The sequence below is a fragment of the Sander vitreus genome, chromosome 10 (genome assembly GCF_031162955.1).
Source record: "Sander vitreus isolate 19-12246 chromosome 10, sanVit1, whole genome shotgun sequence".
NCBI classification, from domain to species: Eukaryota; Metazoa; Chordata; class Actinopteri; order Perciformes; family Percidae; genus Sander; species Sander vitreus.
In genome coordinates, this window is record NC_135864.1 from 14,113,121 (window position 1) to 14,139,274 (window position 26,154).

At 39.6% G+C, this 26,154-nt stretch overlaps 1 protein-coding gene across 1 annotated transcript in view; it reads right to left on the reverse strand.

Annotated features, from left to right (window-relative positions):
- Positions 1-19,149, reverse strand: part of fgf13a (fibroblast growth factor 13a) — a 98,939-nt gene extending 79,790 nt beyond the window's left edge. Inside the window, exon 1 of the mRNA XM_078260371.1 lies at positions 19,101-19,149. Within this exon, the coding sequence (XP_078116497.1) occupies positions 19,101-19,149 (49 nt within the window). The remainder of the gene's footprint in view (positions 1-19,100) is intronic.
- Between the last annotated feature and the right edge of the window lie 7,005 nt (positions 19,150-26,154).

A 26,154-nucleotide genomic window follows, 5' to 3' on the forward strand; every position in this document is an offset into this window, starting at 1 on the left:
TTAGCGACGACGGTACTGCCTGTTAGAAAATCTGCCACCATCAGGTCATTTTTCTTCATTTTTTCTGCTTTCATCTCCCCTTCTGTCAGCAGGCAGGGTGCCGTGACTCAACTAATCATTAGTAAGCAGCAGTGGGCAAGCGGAGATCGCTTTGCAAAGACAAACAACTTAATTAGTGGCGGCACAGCTTTAATAAGTTCAGCTCAAAATAGTTTGAAAAAACGGTTGAGAAACATAACATCACCAGTACTGTAATTATGTCTGAGCTAGATTTCACATTTAAAGGGGAGGGCACAATTGTGGCTGAGGTTTACTGAAGCTTTTACTGTATTTATGGTGTTCTTCTGGATGTGGTGTCAACAAGCCAACGAGTGATCCAACTGTTTATATTGTAATAACGTGATTAGCTTTCAGTAATATGGCATCCTTCTATACTGAGCATGTGTACACGCAGACAACCATTATATGTAAGTCACTTCTGCAAGGAAAGATTTGCTTTATAAAATTTTTGCTTTTATTTAGTAAATCTGAGTGACTAAGAAGATTTTTGCACCTGCAATGACAACCCATATCCTCTGCTAAGGTTTGTGTGTGTGTTTGGATGTTACAGCCTGTGTGTGTGTGTGTGTGTATTAGTGTGTGTACTCTTGTGTATGCTCAAACCGGTAGGAGCAAAGAGAGAAAAGCGCTGTGCTTCATGTACACTTTCAGCTTTTTATCTGTCTCAAAATCTGCTACAAAGGAGAGCAAACACAGATATGATTGAATAAAAACACTTCTACACCCTTACATAGCTGCACATAATGCAAATATATTGTATATATATATATATATATATATATATATATATATATATATCCACCAGGGTTATCCGTTTTATTCATTGCCGGATGAGCAGCCCTGGAGCAGCTGTCATCAAATCTATCACAAGTTCAGAATGTATCAACCGTTTCTCATCATTCCTCTGTCTCTACACTGTGAATTGTATATGCGGGGGCCATATTTCCGCAGAGCATATTCACCCAGCATCTTTCATTCAATTTGTGCTCGCAATCTGCTGGTAATTAGTGCATAATTATTAAGGTAGTTGCTAATTACACAATCAGGGAATAGGACTGCCTTCTAACATGCAATTTCACTGGGGTGAATTTGTTTTTTAAGATTCCAACACATTTACAAAGGTCTGCAATAGGAGCAAGATATAAACATCTAAGTCAGAAGTTTTTTAAACTGTGCGGTGCACAAGTGTTGAAGGTGGACGCAAAGGAAGAGACATGACGCAAAGATACTGCATAAGGAGAAAGGGACAGGTGGAATGTGTTCTACAAACAACTGGAAGTTAGTTATTATAGTTTATCCCACTGACTTTGCCTGCTCATCAACACAGTCAGCAGATACAGACAGCAGTAGTGGCTTTAAGACACAGCTCATGGAGGCAATTAAGGTTGCTACACTCATCTCTGATGTTCATTGCAAACCAAGGATTCATAAATCTGCTTAGAAATCATAGAACAACTGATGCTCCTTAACGGCAGAACTTGCCTGAGAATCATCACATCATCACATTTTTAAGTTTTGTTCTTTACAATATGTCAATGGGAACATTGCAAACAGGAACTACAAAAAGCTCATTTTGCATACATTTAATGGTGCCAATTTGCCAAAATGTCATCAAATAATGGCTATAAAAAGGGCGCAATTGTTTCAATTGAAAACCCCTGATATAAGACAATAAAATGCACTGGCATAGTAATTCACAGAAAGCTAAATCCTTTTACTGTACTACTGCAACTAATGAAGAGCAACTCATAATGTGGACACTTTTACTGTAAGTTAAATTCATGTTAAAGTAAATTCCATTGGTTTACGTATGCTTGTAATTTAATCCTGCTGAGCCAGTTGCCTGTCGCAGCGATTAGCATGTTGCTTTAGATTCCAGCATAGGTCAGGTCACTTTCAGCAGCAGGGTTAGTGGTTATCTCAGAGCAGTCAGCTTGGTTAGCCTGCTGGGTAAAAGGAACTTGGATACTTCCGTGTGTGTGTGTGTGTGTGTGTGTGTGTGTGTGTGTGTGTGTGTGTGTGTGTGTGTGTGTGTGTGTGTTTGTGTGGTGCAGTGTGTTGCGTTGCGTTGCTACGGCCAAAACAGGATAGAGACCCAGAGCCAAAGGCAAGAGACCGGTAAAGCAACTCGCAATGAGACTGAGCAGCCATCTGTCCCGAACTTTACAGCGTGAAGCGCTGAGTAACCCACCCACACAAACACACACAAACCCTACACACACACACTATACACAATCCCCCAACACATGTAGCTGATGGTGCCTGTGCATTATTTGTAGAGTAGCATGTTGTAAGCATTAAGCTTCAACACTTCCTGAATCGCCAGAATTGGTCACAGCAGGTCCTACTCTGAACATAAAGATCCCTCAGAATAAATTATAAATAAAGGATAAATTTGACAAAGTAAAAACAATATCCAAATTTATTTGAATGATAAGAATTTTTGTCAATCTACTACCAAAGTAAAGCATCTGCTTTGTTGACGCATTACAGCCATTTCCATCTACACCAAAAAAGAAATGTCGGGGGATGGGTGGAGGTTGGAATTGTGCACTAAGCTTGTTATAAAAAGGTCTCAAACCACCAGTGGTTCAAAGAAAATTAATAAAGTTCAATGACCCGACAGACAACAATATTATTCTTTTTCACTTTCCTGTGTCTCACAGCTAAGGAGCCATGCAAGTGCTTTTTTTAACGGGTGTGAGGACTGATTTTAGAGCAAGTGTGAGGACTGCCTCCACACAATGTTATCAACACATTCTGTTCATCCTACCAAAAATGCCCACAGGGTCCAAATAGTTTCTTAGCAGACACACAAGTTCACACAATGCGTAAAATCATCCTCTAAAACTGTTGGAGCGGTATGGATGTGTAGAAGTAATGACGTACTTCACTGGATTGATATTTTTAGAAGGCTGCTGAACTCAATGCTTGGTATCAAGAGCCATACTAAAATATCAAATGTCTCGCTTTTGTTACGAGGATGTTCATGTTTTCACTGGTGACATGAGAATGAAGGCATGCACTATAATTATGTGGAAATGTGCGAGTGCATGTGAGTGTCTACAGATGTTCACATTTCTTAAATTATTCATGCTCCAGTATGAATGTTTGGATAGTTTTATTACATAATTATATTTTTATTTAAGAGATATGCAGCATATTCTCAGATTTGAAAAGTTGCAACAAGCTAAAGATTGTCATATTTTTGTCATTTAATTTTTTTGTCAATCGACTAATTGATTAAAGGACTAATTATTCCGTTTGTACCACACGCTTTCACACTCACAATCGTACAAACAGACTGCATTTATTTTCATATATGCACAGTGCAGCACACAGAAGACTCACAATACAAACAAAAGACAAAGATAATATGGGCTATAAACAAACACTAGATGCCTTCCATTGTGAGCTACAGAGTACAGCCAAATACAAAGATAGCTCTGCAAAACCCTGAGAATACAGTGGCAGACCAGAGAGAAAACACACACACACACACACACACACACACACACACACACACACACACACACAGACACACAAACGTCACATAAAGACATTTATATAGACTATTATCTGAAAACAAGATCAAAGTATAATTCCTTCGCTGACAAACTTGCTGTAAAGGTTGCTGTGATATAAAGGTCTTTGAGCTATGAATAGTACAACAAAGAAAAAAATATATAAAAGATTTAAAGAATGTGTCTGTTGTGTAAGGACGGAGAGAACAACTGACCACTTGAAACATGAAACACAGGGACATGGCATAAAGGTCAGAAATCCAAGGATTGGAACAACTGTTAAAAGGGTGATAGAATGATTATATAGGGTATTTTACACTGTTCCTTAAGGTCTCCTGATAGGGTATGTAACATTGGTTAGGCTAAAAATGGCCTGAGTGCTATTCTATGGGCCCTTAACTACCCTGTGAACCCTGTTTATTCCAAATATGGTATGCACATGAATATTTAGATGAGCTGCGCGCTGATTGGTTGAGCGAACCACATACACATAATTGGAGACTAGACAGCAGGTCTCATATTTCAGACACTGCAACGTTATACATTGTTTGTCTGCTATTTCGTTATTAAATTCACTTCTGAGACTTTTTTATGCGAGAAATCAACTATATAAAGCTCAAATATGGGCTGTTTTATGAAAATTGATGGCTAATTGCAAATTTGGTAAGACGTGAGAGAAAGTGGCAGCCTGCTGGGCTCCATACCCAGGGCAAAGTCACCGTTTCTGGGTTACTGGACTACCGGGCTGCCAGCTGCCGACATAACTATCGTATATTTACAGTTTGAATTTCATCACGGCATGTATATCACAGCTACCCTAAGGTCTTACAAAGCTTAGCTAACACTTTTGTCCGATTTCAATTAAAAGCATTTTTGTTTATTTATTCAGAGGTCTCATTAGGAAGAGGCAAGCTAGCTCTCACTGATAGAGCTCCATCCAGCTCACTCGAGGACAAGAGGCGTTTATTTCCCCGATCGTTTGTTTAAATAACTCAACACACATATCCATTAAGATTAACTGGAACCTGTGGTAAGAGATTGCGGGCGTAACAAGCTCGCTGACTGCGCTCGCACATCCGGCCATTTAGCAGGAAGAGGGGAGCTGCAGGCCCTGGAGCTCTGTCAGGGCAGCGGCGTTTGGTATCCCAGTAACCCAGAAACAGTGACTTTGTGCGGGTATGCTGGCCGTGACGGAGCTCCATCTAGCTCACAGCGGGCCGGGGTCTGTGAAGGAGGACACGCCGGGCGGCGAGGCAGCAACCCAGGCAGCACCGGCCGCTGAACTCCGACACACAGTCGGACAAAATTTGCAATTAGCCATCAATTTTCGTAAAACGGCCCATATTTGACCTCTACATAGTTGATTTATCGCATAAAAAAGTGAAATGTGTGATAAAATAGCAGATGAACAATGTATACAATTTCTGAGATCTGCGTGACCTATTCAGAAGACTACCTGATCTCAGATCAGTGGTGTAGCCTATGTAAATGTTGGGGCATGACAAAGATAGAGACTAAAGCCAAATAAGGAGGAGCCACCGAGTTGACGTCAATTATTAGCTTTGTTGAGATTTGCCCGTTTTCAGAGGCAGTTTCAAATTGTGAGATTTGCAGAGGAAAGGGATGTCATTAGGATTTTGAGGTTCTATGTATGTCCTATTTACCCACCAAACTGTCGTTATTCAACTATGACAAGGTAAAATCGGTTTTGCATTCTATCACCCCTTTAAGTATTGAGTAGTACTTTATTTGGACCTGGTGTACTGAAGTTCATCTGCTCTCTTAAAATGACAGAGTGGAAAAGAGTCAAACTTGAATCAGCTTTTGTATCAGCTGTTACAGTCAGGGTCTGAAATTAACTTTTTGACTCGGCCAAATTGGCAGGTAGATGAAAAAATCCACCAGCCAGGCATATTTTTTACCAGCCAAAATATTTAAATTGCAGTTTTTTTGTTTTGTTTTTACATTTGTGTGTACATCACAAAACTTTCTGGTTGGGGTTGCAAGTTTTGCGGGTTTATCCATAATTTTCATCGACCCGCATTTGACGCAAGTCGAGTGTTAATTTCGGACCCTGGCTACGGTTACTGTAGACGGTATTAGTAAAGGAAACACAGTAAGGAGGGAAAATTACCATTTTCACTGTAACCTTTAAGAAAAGCTGAGGCATTTTGTGGTTATTGCGTGCAACCTTTTCATCTCGCCTACAGAACAGTTCATCTTCTTTATGGTAGCCAGATTCCCGTTAGATCACTGACTGTCATTTCTCTATCTCTCACTATATCCATCTCACACCTATTTGTCCCTTTGCTTCTCTCTCTCTCTCTCTCTCTCTCTCTCTCTCTCTCTCTCTCTCTCTCTCTCTCTCTCTCTCTCTCTCTGTCTGTCTCTCTCTCTCTCTGTACTGCAGTGTAGGCAGAGACTTGTCTCCTCTAATTACTTTGAAAATTATGTGATAATTCACCACAGAGAATCTCTGATGACATCTGACAAAACTAAAAGAAAAGTTTGTCAGGTGGGAAACTGAATCACACGGCAGTCTAGCTAAAGGTATAAGTTAAGGTTTTTGTAGATCTACAGGACCAGTGTATGTTTCAAACCATTCCAACCATCCCTACAGTATTAATTGCAAACACTGCTAGTAAAAATTTGATTTTGTGAGGCTAATATGTTTTTTATTCAATAGTTCGTATCAGAGATGTGTGGAAACGAATGTTTATGCTAGATGGGAACATGCTTCTCCAGTTCACATCACTGCTGCTTTCATATTTGTAAAATTTTTAATGTTTACAATTTTTTTATTCTGCATTTCCGCCTCCTGATGGAAGTTGGATCAAACAATCAGTTTGCGTGACACTCAGGTCACCACACGTTGATTTGAGAGGGGGGGCTTCTTAATCTGGGGTGCCCCAGATTCTACGATTGCCACTGGCAGTGGCTACTAGGGTTGGGTTTAAAAAATCAATTTTCCGATTCAAATCTATCTTGATTGGAATGATCGATTCATTAAATCCCAAGACTGATCTTTGAAGAGGCTCCATTTTTAAGTTATAGCGAAGATATTGGAATCCATCTCATGCTAAATAATTCAAAATTAGGCGAAAGTTTGGCAAATGAAGAAATAGTATGGCCATTTTTTACATAAATACATGGCTTTAGATATACTGTCTCTGCACTGAAGAAAGCATTAGCATTAGCATAACATTTTAAGTCATTTGGTGGACAGTAGTAAGAGATGTCGTTGTCTCAGTCCCCTTGTGTTGGAGATTTGGTTCTATGTATGGTCAAGGATTCTCTCTTCTGTCTACATCATTTTAGTGAAAAACTAGTAACAAATAACTAATACTGTAGTTGTTCATTGGAAAAATCCATCCAAAATACTTTTTTAAAGTAAAAAATAGTGATGTCTTGTGGCATGGCTCCACTTTCTGCTTTTATGGTATGTTTTAATCACATAGAAAACTGGCCAAACAAGACATGCATCAACTAATGTCTTAAATACTGTATCTACGTGGATGCTGGTTGCAAGTGCATATAATTGCTTTGTATCAACCAAACATAAAAGGATGCATATTAAGGTTGTGATCTTGGTTGGCAAAAAATACCAATTTCATACTGACAGCAGCAGCAATAGATCAGAATACAACAAGACACATAACTCTTTAAGGAAAAATGTTTGCTTTTTGTCATTCTCATTAAACTCTTCCTTCAGCTTTTGCAATACCTCTAACACGATTGCTGTTGTTATCTCCACACACAAATCATATATATTGGAGCCTAAATCTTGTTGCAAACCAATCTGGGAAAAGTATAATATGAGAAAAGTGAGGGGAAGTGGGTCCACCAAGAAAAAGGACATTACATCTGAACCCATTAAACAGCATACAGTTGATATCTGAAGTTGTAAGACCTTGTAAGCATTATGAATAATAGAATAATGGAATAATAGAATAGAAATAGAAGAGACTGTCAAACACCTTATAACCACCAGGTATCAAAAACAGACCAACATGCTCAAAACAGCAAACACAGATAACTCATATTCATAACATAACCAAATGTTCACAATGCCCACACACACACACACACACACACACAGCTCCAACCCCTCTACCAACACCACCCCAGAGGACCGCCCATTCACAGTTGCCTTCCCACCTTTTATTTTCTAATCAAGTATGTCTCTCCATACGGACTCTTTCTCTCAGTCTCAGACCGTATGTTTGTGTGTGTGCATGTGTGACAGCGTTCACAACGCTGCAGCCTGCAGCGCATCAAGAGCGCGTGTTAGGAAGGCACCTTGGTATCCATCCCCCCATGACTGACGACTCCCATGCTTATTGGGGCTTTGTTGCCGTGGCAGCGTCTCATTATGTAAATGATGTCTCACTGACGAGAAGGAGGCAGGCGCAGCCGTGATGTTCACTGCTCCAGACTGTATAAAACTGGCTTCAGGGACCATTGAAGGATCGTTGCTATATTTAGCAGTCATCTTAAAAATGTCTTTATTTCCCATTCTTTCTCACATCCTCGAAACAGAAAGCCCCTCACATGTAACACTTGTTTTATCATTCTCACACAGTGAGTACTAAAATATTACTGAAATGAACCCACAAGCGCATATAAAAGCATACGCCCACATTTAAATTGAGAGGTTGACATTTATTACTTCATTTACTGTGATTTTAACCATCCACCATTTTACGTGAATTTTCTTTTATGTTCTTTTCCCTTTTGAATATTTCGCCCTAAATGTATTAACCTTCCATCCTCTGTCCTCATCAATGCTGAATGAATAAGCTTTCTCTGAGGAATGGTACTAGTAGCTTGCTGCTATATATCATTGTTCATATTTCAGCTCAAGAGAAGCCAATACTAAGTGAGCCCCAGTCATTCCAGACATTAAACATGGCCCAAAGATGTAAATCTATAGGCTATATATGACTTCAGAGTTAGTGCAGTTATTTATTTTGTCCCCTTCACAGCATCTACAGTATGTACTATTCATAATTGTCTTTCAGATGTCTAATGTCCATCTTCATTAGCAATCTAATACACACCTATGTTTAGCCTGTGTTGGCCCCTCCTACCCGTCAGTCAAAACACCTGGAAGCTAAAACCAGTACAGTCTTATTTCCTGTATCCTCAACCTTTACTCTGGAGACTGAAAGAGCTATTTTGAGTACGTGACCAAGCGATCAATATGGTCAACAGTATAAACCACCGGAGTGCATGCAGCACAATGACGGTAGCAGGGGTCAGTCAAGGGCTTAAGTATTGAGCAACGACTCAAATTGCTTACTCCTCACTTCCTCAGGCTTCCAACTACATCTTCTCGTCCACCCAAGTCACCGGCTGGTTACCCAGCAACGCTAAACCTTATCTCTTATAATAATTACTTTAATGCAACTATTTGGCACTAGCAACGACATTTTTGGGAAAGGTCCAATATGTCATATATTTACTGTAATAAATCCAAAAATGACCCCAATGCGTCATCAGATATTAAGGAAACATGCTAAGTTGAAATACTCTCTTTTCTGACAGCAATGCTAATGCCAGTATTTTCTCCTTTTGAAATTTTCGGAAAGTCTGTTTGTGTTTTGGCCTGTGCGTTGTTATCAACTGCCCAGTTTGACAGTCAGGCCGGGTTGCCAGATATAACAACGTAAACCCAGAGCACTACAGCTGTAGTACAGCCATGAAAGCAGCATGAAGCACGGGATCAACGAAGATAGATTCTACCCGACCTAAAAAACCCTGGCATGTTTCTAACGGTTGCGTGACCAGAGACGTTACAAACCCTGGGTAAATATTGGAGACAGCTTAGAGCCCAAAAGGACTCAGAGTTGGCTAATTTCCTCCTGAACAGGTAAGCATTAACTTCAGGCTAATTTATCATTTATTATTTATGTAATTTCAACATTTCTGTACTCACATTAAATTACATAGCTTGAGTACCCAAATTGGTTACTTGCAAAAACAAATTGAGACACAGCCAGTAAAGTGATCCCGAATGGTCCTGGCTAACGCCACCATGCTAACCCTGCTAACGTTAGCGGGGGACCAGGCAAGCAGGCCACAGCTGTTTACAACGTGTAGGCTGTAACTGTGAGTTATTTTAAGCCAAGAGAGGGGGGGCTGTAAATCGTGAAGAGAGGACAGTGAGTTTGCAGTGTGTTTAGCGATTGTTGCCGTAATTCTAAGACAATAAAGTGTGTTCAGTCGGGTGGAGAGGACGGCAAGGTAGTGTTATTTTTAACAGTTCCTACCGTAATTCTAAGCTTAGGAAGTGTGTCTGTCTGTCAGGTGCCCGGTGGTGTTTAAAGCCCCCAATGTCTCCTTCCAGTTAGCGCTGCAACCGTTGACTTCAAGGCACCTAACCCTAACCTTAACCCTAACAATAACCATTGCCTCATCCTACAGACATTGGGGGCTTGAAACACAGATAAACCCATCGGGTGGAGAGGATGGCGAGGTTGTTGTGTTTTTAGCGGTTTCTACCACAATTCTAAGCCGAAAAAGTGTGTCTGTCAGTTGGGTACAGAGCTCCGCATGAGCACGGGATTCTATGACAATGTCAATATAGCCAGCATCTAACGTAAGCTACTCCGCTATGCTGTGAAGTAATGTCTGGCTATGTGAGAGAAGTGTCTAGCAACATTGTTGTGGATGCTCCTTCAGCGTGTTTTGGAGGAGGGTCTAACAAAGCGAGACTATGGATGCTGCGGTCTCAGCCTAGCAACCTCTGTGAACTTCGAGTCTGGGGATGAGGGGGCAGGGGAGACAACTCTTTCCAGTATTTTGAATTTGTACTGCAGTAAATAACTTAAACCCTAGCTGACAGTATGACATATTGCACCATTAATGTCGCTGCAAATGTTTACTGCAAGTGTTTTTCTGTTATTCCTTCACACTTTGCATGTTGGCACCAAATGATTTTCGAAAATCATTTGGTAAAGTTTGGAAAAGGATTGTGGTCCTAGTTAAAACACTAAAAACCACACATTTTTGGCCAACATTTCTCCTACAAAATAGTTGCATATGAATGTAATTTACTGCAATAAAAGATTTTGTCCAGAAGTGCTGATAATGAGTCCAAGCCATTCCAGTTTATATAAAATATATGTGACAACTGAATAGCTCTGCTTTATGAAAATATAGTTTGCTTATCTTTAACGGTTTCTAAAATAAACATGACCTGCAACACAAACACAATACCCAAATTCAAATGCAGTTTTTAGCCAACAGTAGCCATTTAGGGACATGTTGCACCGGGGAAGAGCACAAAGCGGGTAATCCTGTTGACTATTCTCTGCATGTGTGCAGAGGAGATGGTTGTTTGCTGTTCTGGTGTCTTCCTGTTGAATCATCGCTACAGTGAGTACAGCCTTGCTCAAAGTTAAGAGACTGCCAATCATTAATCTTCATTCTGCTCAAACCAGAGGCAATCATTTGCCCTTACCATCAGCACTACAGAGGCCTGCTGGCCAGTTAGACACTGTCTCCCAGGCCTGCTCTGTTCCAGCCTGTAGCTCCTGTTTATTACCACTGGTCCAGCCTTATCGCCTCCCTTTCTTACATCGACTTAATCCCCGTTATAATTTTCACCAACTTTAATTAGTTCATGTCCAGAGCAACTATTAATCCTGAGCATGATTTAAAATATAGAATCCAGCAGGCTATAGAACCTTTGTACACAACATGATTTTGACACTGACCAGAAAACGCCCCTCTCTTCAATCTTTAACTCAACACTAGGGTGCTTCCAACAAGTTCTCCAAACCATACGACGATATAGGTTGTTTATTCCTACCCTCTAATACACAGGTGTCAAACTCAAATCCCGCGGCCAAATCTGTTTTTGTTGCTTTTTTCAAAGTTTTTGGGCGCTTTCTTCTATGATGGCTAAGAACATTTTTGCTGACTTTTTTAGGACGTCATGTCGACCAAACTGTGAGTCAGAAGACTATACGAGACATGCAATAATACAGTCAAAGATATTTAACTTTTTGGATTAAATAAAAGCATGTCAATTAACCTGTACATGTCTGGCCCTTGATGTGATTCTCATTTTCCAGTGTGGCCCTTAGTGAAACTGAGTTTGACACCCCTGCTCTAATACGGCCCACAGGAGCGTTTCATAAATTTGCGCCCCTGTGGGTGGCAGAAAATAGGACCCGTTTCCGTTCTCATATCTAAACCAGAGAACATAACAGTCGTGGTTTTAAACACGTCGTTTACGTTGTGAAACGGTCGCAGTTTGGTTATGTTTAGGCACCAAAACTATTCAAGTTTAGAAAAAGATCGTGACTTCACTTCCGGTTACATGTATGACACAAGACATGACATACTTGGCGCTCTCATAATTCATAACCTCACTTTCTGCTTTGCGTTTGTCATAATTACTATGGTCACTAGAGAGCGCTGCTACTATAAACGTGAATATGAGTCATAATTGCTGCTTGAACAAACGACTGATGTGGTCCTTTTCCAGGGGAGGACAATCTTGGTGCTTCAGTCCCACCAGGCTCTGTGTCGGTGGTTTTGGATGATGACGACAACTCTTGGCTTCTACAGTGCCCCTTGTATACTGTAACTGCTTCTCTGACCTCTCTGTGCCCTCAAAACCTCCAATAGCTATTATGTTTGGGTTTCATTTCTATTTTTTTTTAAATATGTTTTGCAAAACATATTTTTCAAGTCTGAAGCAAACATGATGAAATGTTCTTGAAGGACTTGAAAGAACAGTTACGAAAATAACCACTTGAAGTTTTTCAGACATTCAGTGGTGCCTTATTCTGTTTGGAGATAAGTGAAAATGACGTCTGTGGTATTTAGCTCCAGTAATGCATGTGTGCACATATTGTACACAATGCAAAAGTGAGCACAGGGTGGTGTGAAGGCTTACAGACAAATGAGTCAGTGCTGCCACATGCTCAGATGTACAGATGAGCTTTCCTTCATCTCAGATAGGCTAAAAGCATTTGATCAGCGGTGAGCCCATTAGCACTGAGAGTTGGGTTGCCACACGCCTGGCAAAGGTATTCAGTTGCCATTTGTCATCTCCTGTATACAACGAGTGCAAGAAAGGAAACTAGACAGCGTCATTAAAGTGTGCTCTCTTCAGAACAGCAGTGGAAAGCAGACTACATAAAGATACACTGAAGGACCATTTTCAGCTGATGCTATCTTTGTCTAATTTAGCAGATAATTCACTGAAAAAACTGCCATGTCCTCCACTTCCTCGTCCCTGCACCAGATGAAGACTCAAACCTCAACTTGGCTTTTAGGTAGTGTTTATAGGAAAGGGTTAAGTCCCATATAGCTGATGTCAGTGTAAAGCCTTATGTGACATAGTTTTGAATATGCAGTGAAAAAACATCGTCATTCGACTCTGAAAGATGTCAGTGTTCTGGCCCTGTGGAGAGACATCATGTATTGTTATCCAGGCAGTTTGACACACACAACCACAATTACTGGGGATTACTTTTAGATGGGATTATCTACTGTGGCATAGAGTGCATTTCTGAAAGTGAAATTGCAGTAATCCAAAATCCACAGGTAGTAGTCAATGCCACACCTATTTGTCAGAGCACCATTATTCAGATGAAATAATTCAAGTGTAGAAAAATGACATTATCATCATGAGCAATGTTCAACATCTTGGGGCAGAACATGATATTCATTACAGTGCCAAGTCAGTGTTTTGCTGCAATAAAATCCACTTCAACACTGAACACTTAGTCTATGAAACTTATTGTTGACAGAAAACATTGCATACAGAAAGTTTTGGCATGCCATTAATGTCCAGTGTCACTACACACTTTATAGATGGCTGGTGTGTGAGATTACACTAACATAAAACCACGTCTGTTGCTGTGTCTGTGTGTATTCCCGTGTTTGCGAAAGAGCAGTGAGATTTAGCGGAGAGGCAGATGTTTTAACATTCATGACCATTTTGGTAACAAGGATTAAAACCCTTCAGTCCCTCTGAGTGTCAATATTTAGAGAGGAAGCCAGATGACATGAGCAACTTAATGTCTACCAAGAGGAGTATTACCACATCAAAAAATGACAAGAATAAAAAAGATGACTGAGACAGTGACATGTTTGCACTGGTTTTGCGGCCTGGTAAATTAAAACCAGAGGCAGGCATGTCCCAGTAGGCACTGAGGGGACGGCTCACAAAGCCATTCACCTCAGAAGACATGCAGCTCTGTGGATTACTAGCAGCAAGCTGACTAATGCACCAGAACAGTCAGGTATTTAGAGATTTTAAGGGCAGTGCACTTCTGGCAGTGATGACGTAAGACAGAGCATGATTTCTCATTTCAAAGTCAAGAGAAATTAATAGGATGACAAATGTGTTTTGCCTGAACATGTTGGTAGATATATTTCACCACTAATTGATCAATAACTGACCACTTCAATTGGCATACGTAAAAAGTACACACCTTTCTTTTCAAATAAACAAATCCCAGAGAACACAACATAACCAGAAACCAAAGCACCAGTCACAGGGCACCGCGTGTCACTCAGAAACCTAAACTGACAGAGGAATTAAAGAGAGGCCTCTCAACATTCCCAAACAGCGATCAGCTTGCAAGTCAGCGATGAAGAGTGGCAGATCTCTGATGCGAGGAGAACCAGTATCCTCCGGGCAGTGTGGCCGGACCTGCGTCAGAACCAGGAAAGCATCCGACAGGCAACAACTCCACCACCCTGACACTTCCAGGAGAACATGTCCTCATAAACCCCACTGATTAATTACATGTGACGTGTACAGTACAGTTTAATATATATATTGTTGGGAATATAGAAATGACTTGTACTGTAATTGGGTACTTTAACTTTTTATTTACTTTTTGAAGTATTTTTCTGAATTGCATGCTTTTAGTTAGATTTTCATATCAAGCTTGTTTCTGGGTCAAATCTACACCTTAAGCGACCGAGGACATGTTTTTAATTTGTACTTCTATAGCTTTTGCATTGGGAAATGGTGATAAACTGTACTGTGTTAAGATAGTTGTTGTGGCAAGTGGTAGTCCTAAAAGTTCACTATTTAGATTGTACACTCACTAAGAAGGATATAAATGGGAAAAGCCAGAATTTTGTAATAATATATTTGAGAAAAAAAAATATTTTAAGCTGACCCTGTTGAAAAGCAGGAAATCCTGTGAGCTTGCTTGTCAACGTATGCACTGTGGGATGTGTACATTGACTGCTGGTCGCGGCTAAAACCAGAGACTTGGTAACCTTTGCCTCCCAATGTATTTTAATATTATACAGATATATTTCACACCAGAAACTTTACTTCTGCTTAACAAAAATTCCAGCAAAGTTCTACTACTACCACTGCAGAGATCAGTGAGAGATGACAACTAAAGCGGACAGTGCAGATATTTACTAACATATGAAACTAGGGCTGGGCAATAAATCGATATTATATCGATATCGTGATATGAGAATAGATATCGTCTTAGATTTTGGATATCGTAATATCGTGATATGACATAAGTGTTGTCTTTTACTGGTTTTAAAGGCTGCATTACAGTAAAGTGATGTCATTTTCTGAAACTACCAGACTGTTCTAGCTGTTCTATTATTTGCCTTTTCTCCACTTAGACATTATGTCCACATTACTGATGATGATTTATCTAAAATCTAAGTGTGAAGATATTTTGTTAAAGTTCCAATTGTCAACCCTAGAATATTGCCGCAATATCGATATCGAGGTATTTGGTCAAGAATATCATGATATCTGATTTTTTCCCTATCGCCCAGCCCTATATGAAACAATGTCATAATTATACAATGGCCAAATTCTTCCTTTGACCAAATGCTATTCAAAGGGGCTTCTCTGAGATCCAGCCATTACATCTAAAGATTTCATCAACACTGTAGATGGCGCATGGTTTGCCGATGAGATTAGAGCAGGTGTCAGTGTTGTTGGACTGAGCTGCCTGCATTGTGATTAATGAAGCAGCTTCGGACTCCTCTCTGGGCATCTATTGATTCAGTTCTGTGGCTGGCCTCGTGCTGAATTAATCTGCCTGTAAATATGCAAGACTTATGCCTTCTGCTCGGCTCGGCCCTGAAATTTGAGGCAGACATGAATCCACTGGCTGACACTGACACCCAATAGTGGAGTCTATCAATACACTGGGATGAAGTGTGAGGAGAGTGACAGAAGTGCAGTCAAAGTTCTTTCCTCACACAAATGTGGCATTTATGAACTATCTGCAAGAAATGCATACAGTTGGCTTTCTTAAACCTGAACATGTAAAATGTGATGGTGACTATTAGATGAGATTGTATATTGTCATTAGGCCAAACAATGTGGACATGTCTGCATAATATATGCACAGTGGTACTGGTATAAGCAAGAGTTCATCTAGCTGAGTTTTCTGGAAAGTTGTAAAGCTGAGAGAGTGTGTACGTCATGCTTTGACACATCACTTTGTCTGCACAGCTTAGCTTCACAAGGACAGGGGGAAACTAACACAACGTGATTCGCTGGTGTTGATATTAGAGCTCCGCTGCACACCACCTCCCTCTACCCCACCTTGTCTCTCTCTCTGTCTCTGCATACGTGAGGTTTTCACATGTGCTGCTACAGGATAAACTGTAGTCTTTTCACAGAGAAAGAAGAACAGATTACTGTCAACAAACTGAACTGAGAAAATGTAATTTTGCCATAAGTTACACAGTTTTGATAGCACGTCAGTTTCTTATATGATTACAGCTGGGACCACTATAGAAAATATATAATTTCAATATAATTTATTAGGAGAGAAGTAACTCCTGAGAGTTTTCTTCCATCAAACTGATTTCTATCATGCTTGTCCCGATCAACTTTTTCTAACGAACACTAAATTCTAACTTTTTCTTTCTAAACCGTCATTCAATTTCAAAGATCTGCTGAAGTTATGGATTAGGCTATTTTGAATCAGTAATCTGCTTTAGTTAGATGTACAAGTTCACAGAGCTTGATATGGGGTAAATGAAACTGAAAGCCTAATAAACAAGTAGAAACAAAGATAATATAATTATGATTACATTACATTCATGTGTAATTTTAGCAGCCTGGTAAGTTAGAAGAGATGGCTGAGACACTCTGGAACAAGACTCCAAAACGATGAGAGGAAATGGGGATATAACTTCAGTCCTGAATAAGCAGAGCAGTCAGGATCTTCTGTTGGCAACAGCTTGCAGGAAAAAAGTTGTGGAGATGGCAGGTGGTTCCGGCTTTAATGGACTGCTTCCCTAAAATAATTTTTGAGACAGGTGGTTGCCAACGTTGGCAGGGTCGGTACTGATTTCCCCTCTGTGCAATTCCCTGCTTTTGTGCCGTTCAAGTCTCTGATGGAGGGCAGCTGGCACCAAGTGACCCTCTCAATGATGCAGATAATGAATTGCAGTTTTTTGGGAAGGCAGCAGAGCCACACCAGCTTTTAAATTTCTGCTGTGTATCTATAAAACTAGACCACGCTTTTCTGAACATTCTTGGTTAAGGTGAAAGATGTTTTTATTTTTTTTATGTTATCTGAGAGTTCGGTGACTGTGCTGCCCTAAGGCTTAAATGAGTCAGCCGTTCACACATGCCATTGATTTTCAGCGGGACATGAGAGGGAAAGTTGCTGTGGAGGTTAATCTTAAAATCAATTCTTTTGAGCATATTTTGCACACTGTATTGTCAGCACAACATGCCGAGCTATCTCTGTCCTGTAACTGGTGTTATGTTTGTTTTGTTTTAGCTTTATAAGTTAGTTTTGTTACATGCATTTGCCGGGCACAACGTACAAAAAAACATGAATCACATACAAAGAAAGGGATGCTCTGTACCAGATTAAGCTAGTATTAGCTCTGCAGTCCCAGGGCAGGAACATCTAAAAAAAGTATTTTTCAAAATGATCAGGATAGATGAGACAAAATAATTGTTGTCATCTCTAAAATTGAGAAGGTTGATGGAGGTTCTTGTAGATGAACAGGAAATGCATCATCATTGGCATAAAAAGGAAGATATACATCAAACACTAAGGCCTATTATGTAATGTATGATATACGTAGCTGAAAAAAAATTTTTTAGGTACCTAATTTTTGTCCAGGCTGTATAGGTGGATCATATATATTCCTACTGAGTGTGACTTAGTGCAGTCTCTTTATATCGTAGCCTATGATAGGGTAAATATTCATATCACAATAGTTCATTATGCATTAATAATTGGCCTCTAAGCTGCTAGTATTTTTGAAAGGATAATAACTCACACTGCTATGAATTAAATAAATCTGAAGAACAACTGAAGGAAAGTTTGTGCACACAGACTATGTTTAGTGTAGTGCCACCACCATTACTGTATGTACCATTTATAGTAACATCAACAGGCCCACGTCCTCACTTGTTGCAGTGCTGCCAAAATAAACCAATTAGGTTTATTGATTTGTTGTGAGCACCTTAAACAGAGGGGGGACCTGACAACAAGGGGATCCAATTGAATTGCTATACTGTAAATAAACAGGAAGGCTGCAAACGGGCAAGCTGCCACACTGTAGTACAGGTTATTATATTGCACTCAAGTAAACCATGATTATGCACTGACCATAGAAATATCTTCAGGTTATAGAAAGTCATGATTCAGGCAAGGCTAAAACGACAAAGCAGTTTGATTGTTTGGCTATATATCTTGAAATACATTTACTGACGCAATAAAACTGCGTAATTTGTAATACCATGTATTAGTTTATTATTATAAATAGAAAAACGAGGACCAAGACAAAGGCGCAGTAATGTGTGTGCCGGTGCGTAAAGTGTCGTGCACATCCCCAGTGTAGATGGAGCGGTTACAGTGATTAGTCCTGCCAGGTTCCTCTGGCAAACCTGTCTCCACTCCGTGTCCATAGCAATGGATAAGCAGTTTACTTCCCTTTTCGTCCCTGAGAGGAGAAGGAGCTGATTTTTTACACCATAGGTCATAAGCTCAGGGCTACGAAACCGAAAAGGCTCTGCGCTTCATGGTTGTACAGATGTGATGAGAAGGTGCGGGTATCACTCTGCAGATGTAAGGTGCGAGCGAGAAACACAAAGGGACATTTCAACATGATGGCAGTGACACAATGCGACGTCACTGTCATCACTTAAACGTGATCATGTTTACTTTGAATGTAAACATAATTTCTTATGCTCAGGCTGTGACACTGCAGCCTACTGCTCTGCAACACTGGTTCTTCGCTTTGCCCAATTGCCTCTGTTGTTGACGATCACCAAGTCAATGCAAGTAAAGCATGTGACCTCAAAGCAACACATCGTGCAGCATGTAGGCCTACAGATCTCAAACAGCATGGATCCACATGCACCGTGCTGGGAACGGCTCGCCATCCAGTGGCTGCTATTGTTTTCAGTCTAACCTGAATGGGTGATTGGAGCACCATGTAGGGATGAATGGGTGCATGGTCGCGTTACAACCTGTGATTTTGAGGCAAAGCAGTCTGTGCAAGGCACGGCTCGCGTCTTACCCTTGGAAGCATCCTTGTCTTCTTTAGGCTTCGCCACTTTGCCGCTCATAGATCCCAGTTTGGATGTGTAATTCCCGATTTAGACAAGAATCGCAATCCTTTTAACTGCTGACTGTCCTCAACGAAGTCCTTACCACAGGTTGCAGGTGCTGAGATAAGGGTTCTGTGAAGAGAGAAATGTCCATCAGAAATGTTTCTTTAATAACACGGTAACAGCAGCGTTTGGTGTTGAAGCAGGGCCAAATAACGAGACAATAGACCGTGGGAGATACGGCAATTCGATATCAGTGGGAACATCCAACTATTGATGATCTCCAAACACACTCACACGACAAAGAGGGCATATGGTTTCAATAAACACCAAGAATCAGCCTGCTGATTTTTGCAGTCTTCCCATCGTCTTTAAACCATGCTTTAACCTACCTTATCTCCTCCACGTTTCCTGCTACATCAATGCACATTTGATGAAAGGAAATGCTCCCACCGTGAATCCCGTTATGTTGCATACAAAAAAATCACGACCTGCTTTACTGTGACAAAGGAGAGGAGCAAAAAAACTGAGAAATGGAGCGCAGGTTTTTTTTTCCCCCCACAGATCTTAAATCAATATTCAAAAGAAAAAATAGAGGTCAAAGCACTCAATCGTCCTATGTGTAAACAAACGGGGGGAGAGATGTCATCCAGTGCAGCTTGAGCGACCAGGTTTCCTTGTCTGAGGCTTTCCCTACTGACGAGCTCTGCTCCTCTAAACGCTCGGCAGGCAGGATCAACAGGATACACAACGTGAGAGCGCTCCCCCAGTTACAGCGCCTATTCACACCGTGGACCTTTGTTTTTTTTTCTTTCTTTTTTTACTTCAGTAGCACCGCTGAGATGAAAACGAGCCCCATCCGTAAATGCAGTCAGTGTGTGAGCTGTGTTGTCGATGTGGTGAAGAATTAAAGCAGGAGGTTGTGCTGCATGGTGCACACCATCTTGCTGTTGCTCTCAATCAGTTGCCTTTGCAGAGCTATGCGTCATCCCATTCACTGAGGCTACAGCTTGCGCACGTAGGCTCTTCTATGATCTGAGGTGTTTTCTTCGACTCTTCGCTGGAGGCTATATCATAGCAATCAGAAGCTAAATAAATAATAATACATTTAGATTTTCAGACCGGGGTATTAAAACGTTTAAACGGGGGAACTTGCCAAAACTGCATTAAAAACGAAATAGTTCAGTGAAATGTTCTGCAATATGATATAGATTAATACTATGTTATGTTAAACAAGATCACCTTAATCACTGCAACTAGATAAAAAACCAAACCATGTTGTGAAAATGACAACTTGTTTTTTGTTTGGATAAGGAAAAAGCACACTTAGCAGGTGCTGAAAAGTTTTACTGACAATGTGGAACAGCAGATAGGGTTTCCATCTTAACATCTTGTTAACTTCATTTTGTAAACATAATATTGAGCCCTTTTTCTCTAACACAAAATAAAATACATGGAATAAGGTGGCACAATTTAGATTGTTTTTAAATTAAGTTATCACATGTCTAGTTGTGCATGTTTCAAAAAGCTGACACCTGTTTAAGCCAAATTAAAAAAAGATGCAAAATGTGTAGGTTCTCCCATCAGAAAATAGGACTATATAATCCATACCATTAAGAGGGGTTCAAGTAGGTGTGTAATAGAAAGCAGCACATCATAGCCTCCTTTTGAAACTTGACTTAACCTTTAGGCTTCTAATTGTGAAATGTATTCTGTACAGCATGTAGGTATAGTGTATTTGATTTTAAAGCTTGTGGGGTCCTTACCTTCAAAACCTGTACAGCTGAAAGCCTAAAAGTCGCACCTCATCCTTCTCTTCGATTTGCATTAAACTGTCCAGTTCCAAATGGTGAGTGAGCGACACTTACAGACAAAAATCCAAATTGTTAAGCCTCTTAATCCACTTTTAGGGTCACTACAATAATTGTAATTCTAAGTATTAATTTTATCAGCTGTCATTCAGAAGTCCCAGTCCAATTTTTGCAGGCTTTATGTCACATCTCTTGGTCGTGCAGGTCTGTTAGCACTCAGGGGCAGCAGAGGAAAAAGACCTGCGGGTTGAGGGCTACAAGATCTATATAGTTGCTATTTTTAGAAGTAACAGGACCCCTTTTGAACTTTCTTCACATGCACAAATCATCCTGAGACGTCTAAAGTTTCAATGAGTGGCTCTGCCTCAAATGGTCAAATGATTTTAAAAAGTTCAGTCATATTATTTATTTCTCTATGGTTATTAAGACAAATTAAAATCAAGTTAAGCTAATTGTAATGCCAACAGGCTTCCAGTACTTTTCGTCTTTTTATATTGTTGCATTGTGACTGTTTCTGTCATACTGTAAGCAGCAAGCTACACTATTAAAATCGTTGACTGAATGCATAAAGTTGTCTGTTTCAATCGTTACTATGTATCTGGAATTTTATATTGAACAAGCTTCAAGCACATACAGACTGGTTATTACCCATTACAAGTTCACAACATGGCATATGGTATTTTACAGTACATATACATTTTGTTAAGTATCTTTGCATTATCTTTGTTTCTTTATATAGCTTAACAGATGACAGTCTTCAGTATCTGGTTGTACACTCATGGAGTAGTTTACCTGTCCTTTGCATTTGTATGGCCCTTGACTATTCCTGACAGATTTTCTACTTGTCCTGGTGGTTATTGCCATAATTCCTTTATGGAGACAGCTGAGTCCTTGTCCATGTGTCTCTTTATTGTTATTAAATCATAATTTAAAGCTCACTTACGACTTTCAGTCCTCAGAAAATGTATTGATTTACTCATTTTTCTTAAATCTTCAGATCTGACTGCTCATTAGGGTTCACTGGCAGTGAGTGGGTGCAGGATCTTATTTATGATAGTGGCTATCTTAGCACCAGACCAGAATCACGAAGACTGTAAATCCATAGGAGCTGACCATCTAGTAGCAGAGGGGTCAAGGAAGTGACATTGGGGTTGGGGGAAGGGTGAGGGGAACAATGAGTGGATGTCTTCATAAGAGTGAGTGATTGCATACTTACTTAGCCTACCAAAACTAGCATTATCACACATACACACAACACTTGCAAATCATAAACACATTACATGAGCAAATAGCCCCATCTCAAGGAACAATTTTATTAATTGATATGAAAATATGAATGAATGAATTAATAATTTCATTATTGTATCATGCACAAAAAAAAGTATGCCCAGCCCAAACGGGCTTACAAGACACCATTATTTATAGCAAGGGACCAGATACCAGAATAGCAACATAAATGATATATAATATATATATATATATATATATATATATATATATATATATATATATATATATATATATATATATAATATATATATATATATATATATATATATATATATATATTATATATATTCATTCTCAACTCCTAATTCACATAGTTCGCACAACCTTTTATCTCCTTGGATGTTTTTAAATCTACCAAATTCAAGGGCAAGCGGAAGGTTTCCTGTTCTTAACTGAGCCACTACTGATCTCTGACTCCTCGATAAGTTTGCTGCACCATAAAGTTCAGGACCATAATAATGTTTGATTTGAATATAAGTTCGTAATTTTGGTTTTGACAAAATGTCTTTTGACCTTTTTTCTTCAAATTTTACAAGTAACTTACTTATTGATTGTGTTCATGCTGCAGGTTAAATTGTTACGATATATATGTTGTAATTGGACTTCTTTAAAAACTGCATGAATGTCATTAGTCCACGGAAAGTTGTGTGCTTTGGCCCAGAGAAACACCTTTGTATTAGTCCTATTATCTGACATATTAAGCAAACGATTCCACAGCCTTATCATTTCACATTTTCTCCTTATTGAACCAGGAATCCAGCCCATATAATCATGAACAGCCCAAATAGGAGCAAACTTAAAACTCTTTTTAAAAAAGCGCTGTTCTGAGCAGCTCTGTTCTGAACAGAGTCTGCTGTTTTAGATCCCAGACGCAGACACATGCATCATAGAGTTGTGAATAAGTAGAGCACCCAAAGTCTTTACATACTTTACGTTTGTTAACAACAGACCCCAATGCGCTTCCAGCTGAATTGGCAAGGATTTTAATACTAGCTTCAAATATCTTCTTTTCAAAATACCTCCTTTCATCATTGTACTTGAGATGATTAGTAAGAGAGTAATATCATCACAAGGCTCCAGAAGGTTCTGGTGACTTCTAACCTTACCTAATGAGTTATACGGAAGTGTGGTAATGAGGTAGATATCTGACTCAATAGCAGGGCATGTGCATGTTGGGAATGAGGTATAGAGAGCGAGGGTTAGAGAGAGTGTAAATGTCAGTGGGTTGTATTCCCACTGTGTCCATGGACTGGGGCCCCCTTTGACCTTTCCAGCTGGGCATTGCTGTACAGGGCTACATTACCCCCCACCCTGTTTAAAGCAAAGCCCTGCAGCCTGGTTGGTACAGCACAAACAAACTCCTGACTCACACTCTGTCACCTCTGATATCACATCACTGGCTGTGTCTGCCAGTGCCACGTAATAACTCTAAATCACTTCTGTTTGTCTGCTGATTGCAGGATTTCTGCTAGAAAATGCATCATCACCTCATGAAACATTTATGAGAGCCATGCTACTGTAAGTAATGTTTTTTTTTTATGGTATTTACTCCGCGTTACATGTTCATGTAAATTCCACAAAGATTATACTATTTCTACTGCAAAACCTTTGGTCAAACCCTTGATGATATTTTTGGAGGAGCCAGTATGGGTGCATGGATGGATCAGTCCTAAAAAATCATTCTTTGGGACAGACGATGAGGTGTTGGAGGGAGATTAATGCTCCAATATTGTGCAGCAGTGTTACTCGTCTGCCACTGTTTGTAGGTGTTAGCCTGATTCAAGCTCTGAGTGTGGTTGATAAGGTAATCAGGCTGGTGCTGATGACAGTGGATACAAGCTGGAGGTCGAGGAGTGTTTGCAGTAGCGATGAGCCTCCGATACTGCCTAAAATGCTGGTATCGGTATCGGGGAAGTAGAAGAAAATCTACGTTAAAGTAGTTTATTTATGTTCTTTTTCCGTTATAACTGACTGTCAAACTGCATAATAAAAGAAAGTTCTGGGGCGTTCATTGTTTGTTTTTGTTATGTTTCACAAAGAGTTTAACCTGAGCCAGGCGACAACAAAGATAGAAATAATATCACATCCATACAGGGATAGTAGTATACGGTTGTTAAAAAATAATAAAATATATGACACACTGGTATCGGCTCAGTACTCGGTAACAGTTTATTCAAATTATATAAGCACAACCATGGCCAGAAGCAGGAATAGCTCCTAAATGTCTTTTGAGCAGAATAACACAGTTATTATGGCATAATAAAAAGGAAAAACTTAAGTTAAATTTCTTTGATAATTTTTTTTTCTTCAAAAAAATAGAAAAACAGTTGAATCAGGTCATATATTTCCTCAAGGGTACACATGTACATATATACTGTAGGCTACAATACAGGGAAACAATAAAACTTTGGCTGCACATTATTCAAACAAAGAATTATTTACATTTTTACAAACTTAACACCAGTGGTATAATGTAACTAAGTACATTTACTCAAGTACTGTACTTAAGTACACATTTATGGTACTGGTACTTTATTTGAGTCTTTTCTTTTCTTTCCATGCCACTTTCTACTTCTACTTCACTACATTTCCAGAGAGAAATATTGTTCTTTTACTCCACCACATTCATCTGACAGCTTTAGTTACTAGTTTTGCATTGAGTACTTTTACTTTTAATACTTTAAGTACATTTTCCTGATGATACTTACATACTTTTACTTAAGTACCATTTCCAATGCAGGACTTTTACTCATAACATAGTATTTTTACAGTGTGGTATTAGTACTTTTACTTAAGTAAAGGATCAGAATACTTCTTCCACCACTGCTTAATCTGTGTGTAGTCCTTGTGCTGTAGTGTGCAGTCTCAGTTGTGGATTGGATGAATTTTTATCACATGGCTATGAGTCACACCGTAAACAATATTGCTCCCACGTGAAGCTGAAAGAGCGTAGAATTTATTTTGGCTTAACTTTGGAGCTTTGTTACAAAATGTCGCCGGGTTCTACGGAGACGCATTTACAGATGGTCCGAATTTTGTCAATCCGACGAACAATACTTTTTTCAGCTTCTTTCTAGGGTAAGTGGTTTTTCTTTGACAATCTTGGAAACAAAACATGCTTTTTCAGCGGTATTTGGTGTGGGGAGGGTTTTAATAGAGGAAACATGGAAATTTAAAAAAAGATTTAATTTGCTTGTTCATACTTTGGAAGTTTTTATAAGGTTAAAGTGCCCATATTATGAAAAAAAACACTTTTTTCTGGGATTTGGGGTGTTATTTTGTGTCTCTGGTGCTTCCACACGCATACAAACTTTGAAAAAAAACAACATCCATGCTGTTTTGAGTGAGATACGGGTTTCTGAATGTGTCCTGCCTTCAGTCTCCAGGTGAACTGTTCAAAATCTGCATGGCTTTCTACGTAACTAGCCGAGACAAGGGGCCTAGGAGGCTAACCGTTAGCATGCTAGCACTAGCATGCTAGCTCGTTCTCAATGGCAAAACACTGCTACAACACACACTAATTCACCCTAATCTACAAAATAAATTGTATAGAACTACTTACATGTCCCTGTTCTGCAGGTATTACACACAAAGTTGGAAGTGCGCCCTCATTTAGAAGAAGTCTCCCGGCTAATCCTGCCTTGTACAGGCCGAAGTTGCAGAAACAGTTAGCTAGATCATGTAATCCTTATTACTGCGCATGTGCGACAGACAACAAAGATGTTACAGAAGTTGCAAGGTCTCACTCTGTAGCTAAAACAGAGACCTGACACAGGGTGAAAAGAGGAGCTTCAGCAATGTGCAATACAACAAAAATATGGTGTTTTTTGAAAATTAAACCATGTAAACCTATTCTGATACAATCTCAATTTACAATTATGAACCTGAAAATTTGCATAATATGACCACTTTAAGAGGTGGT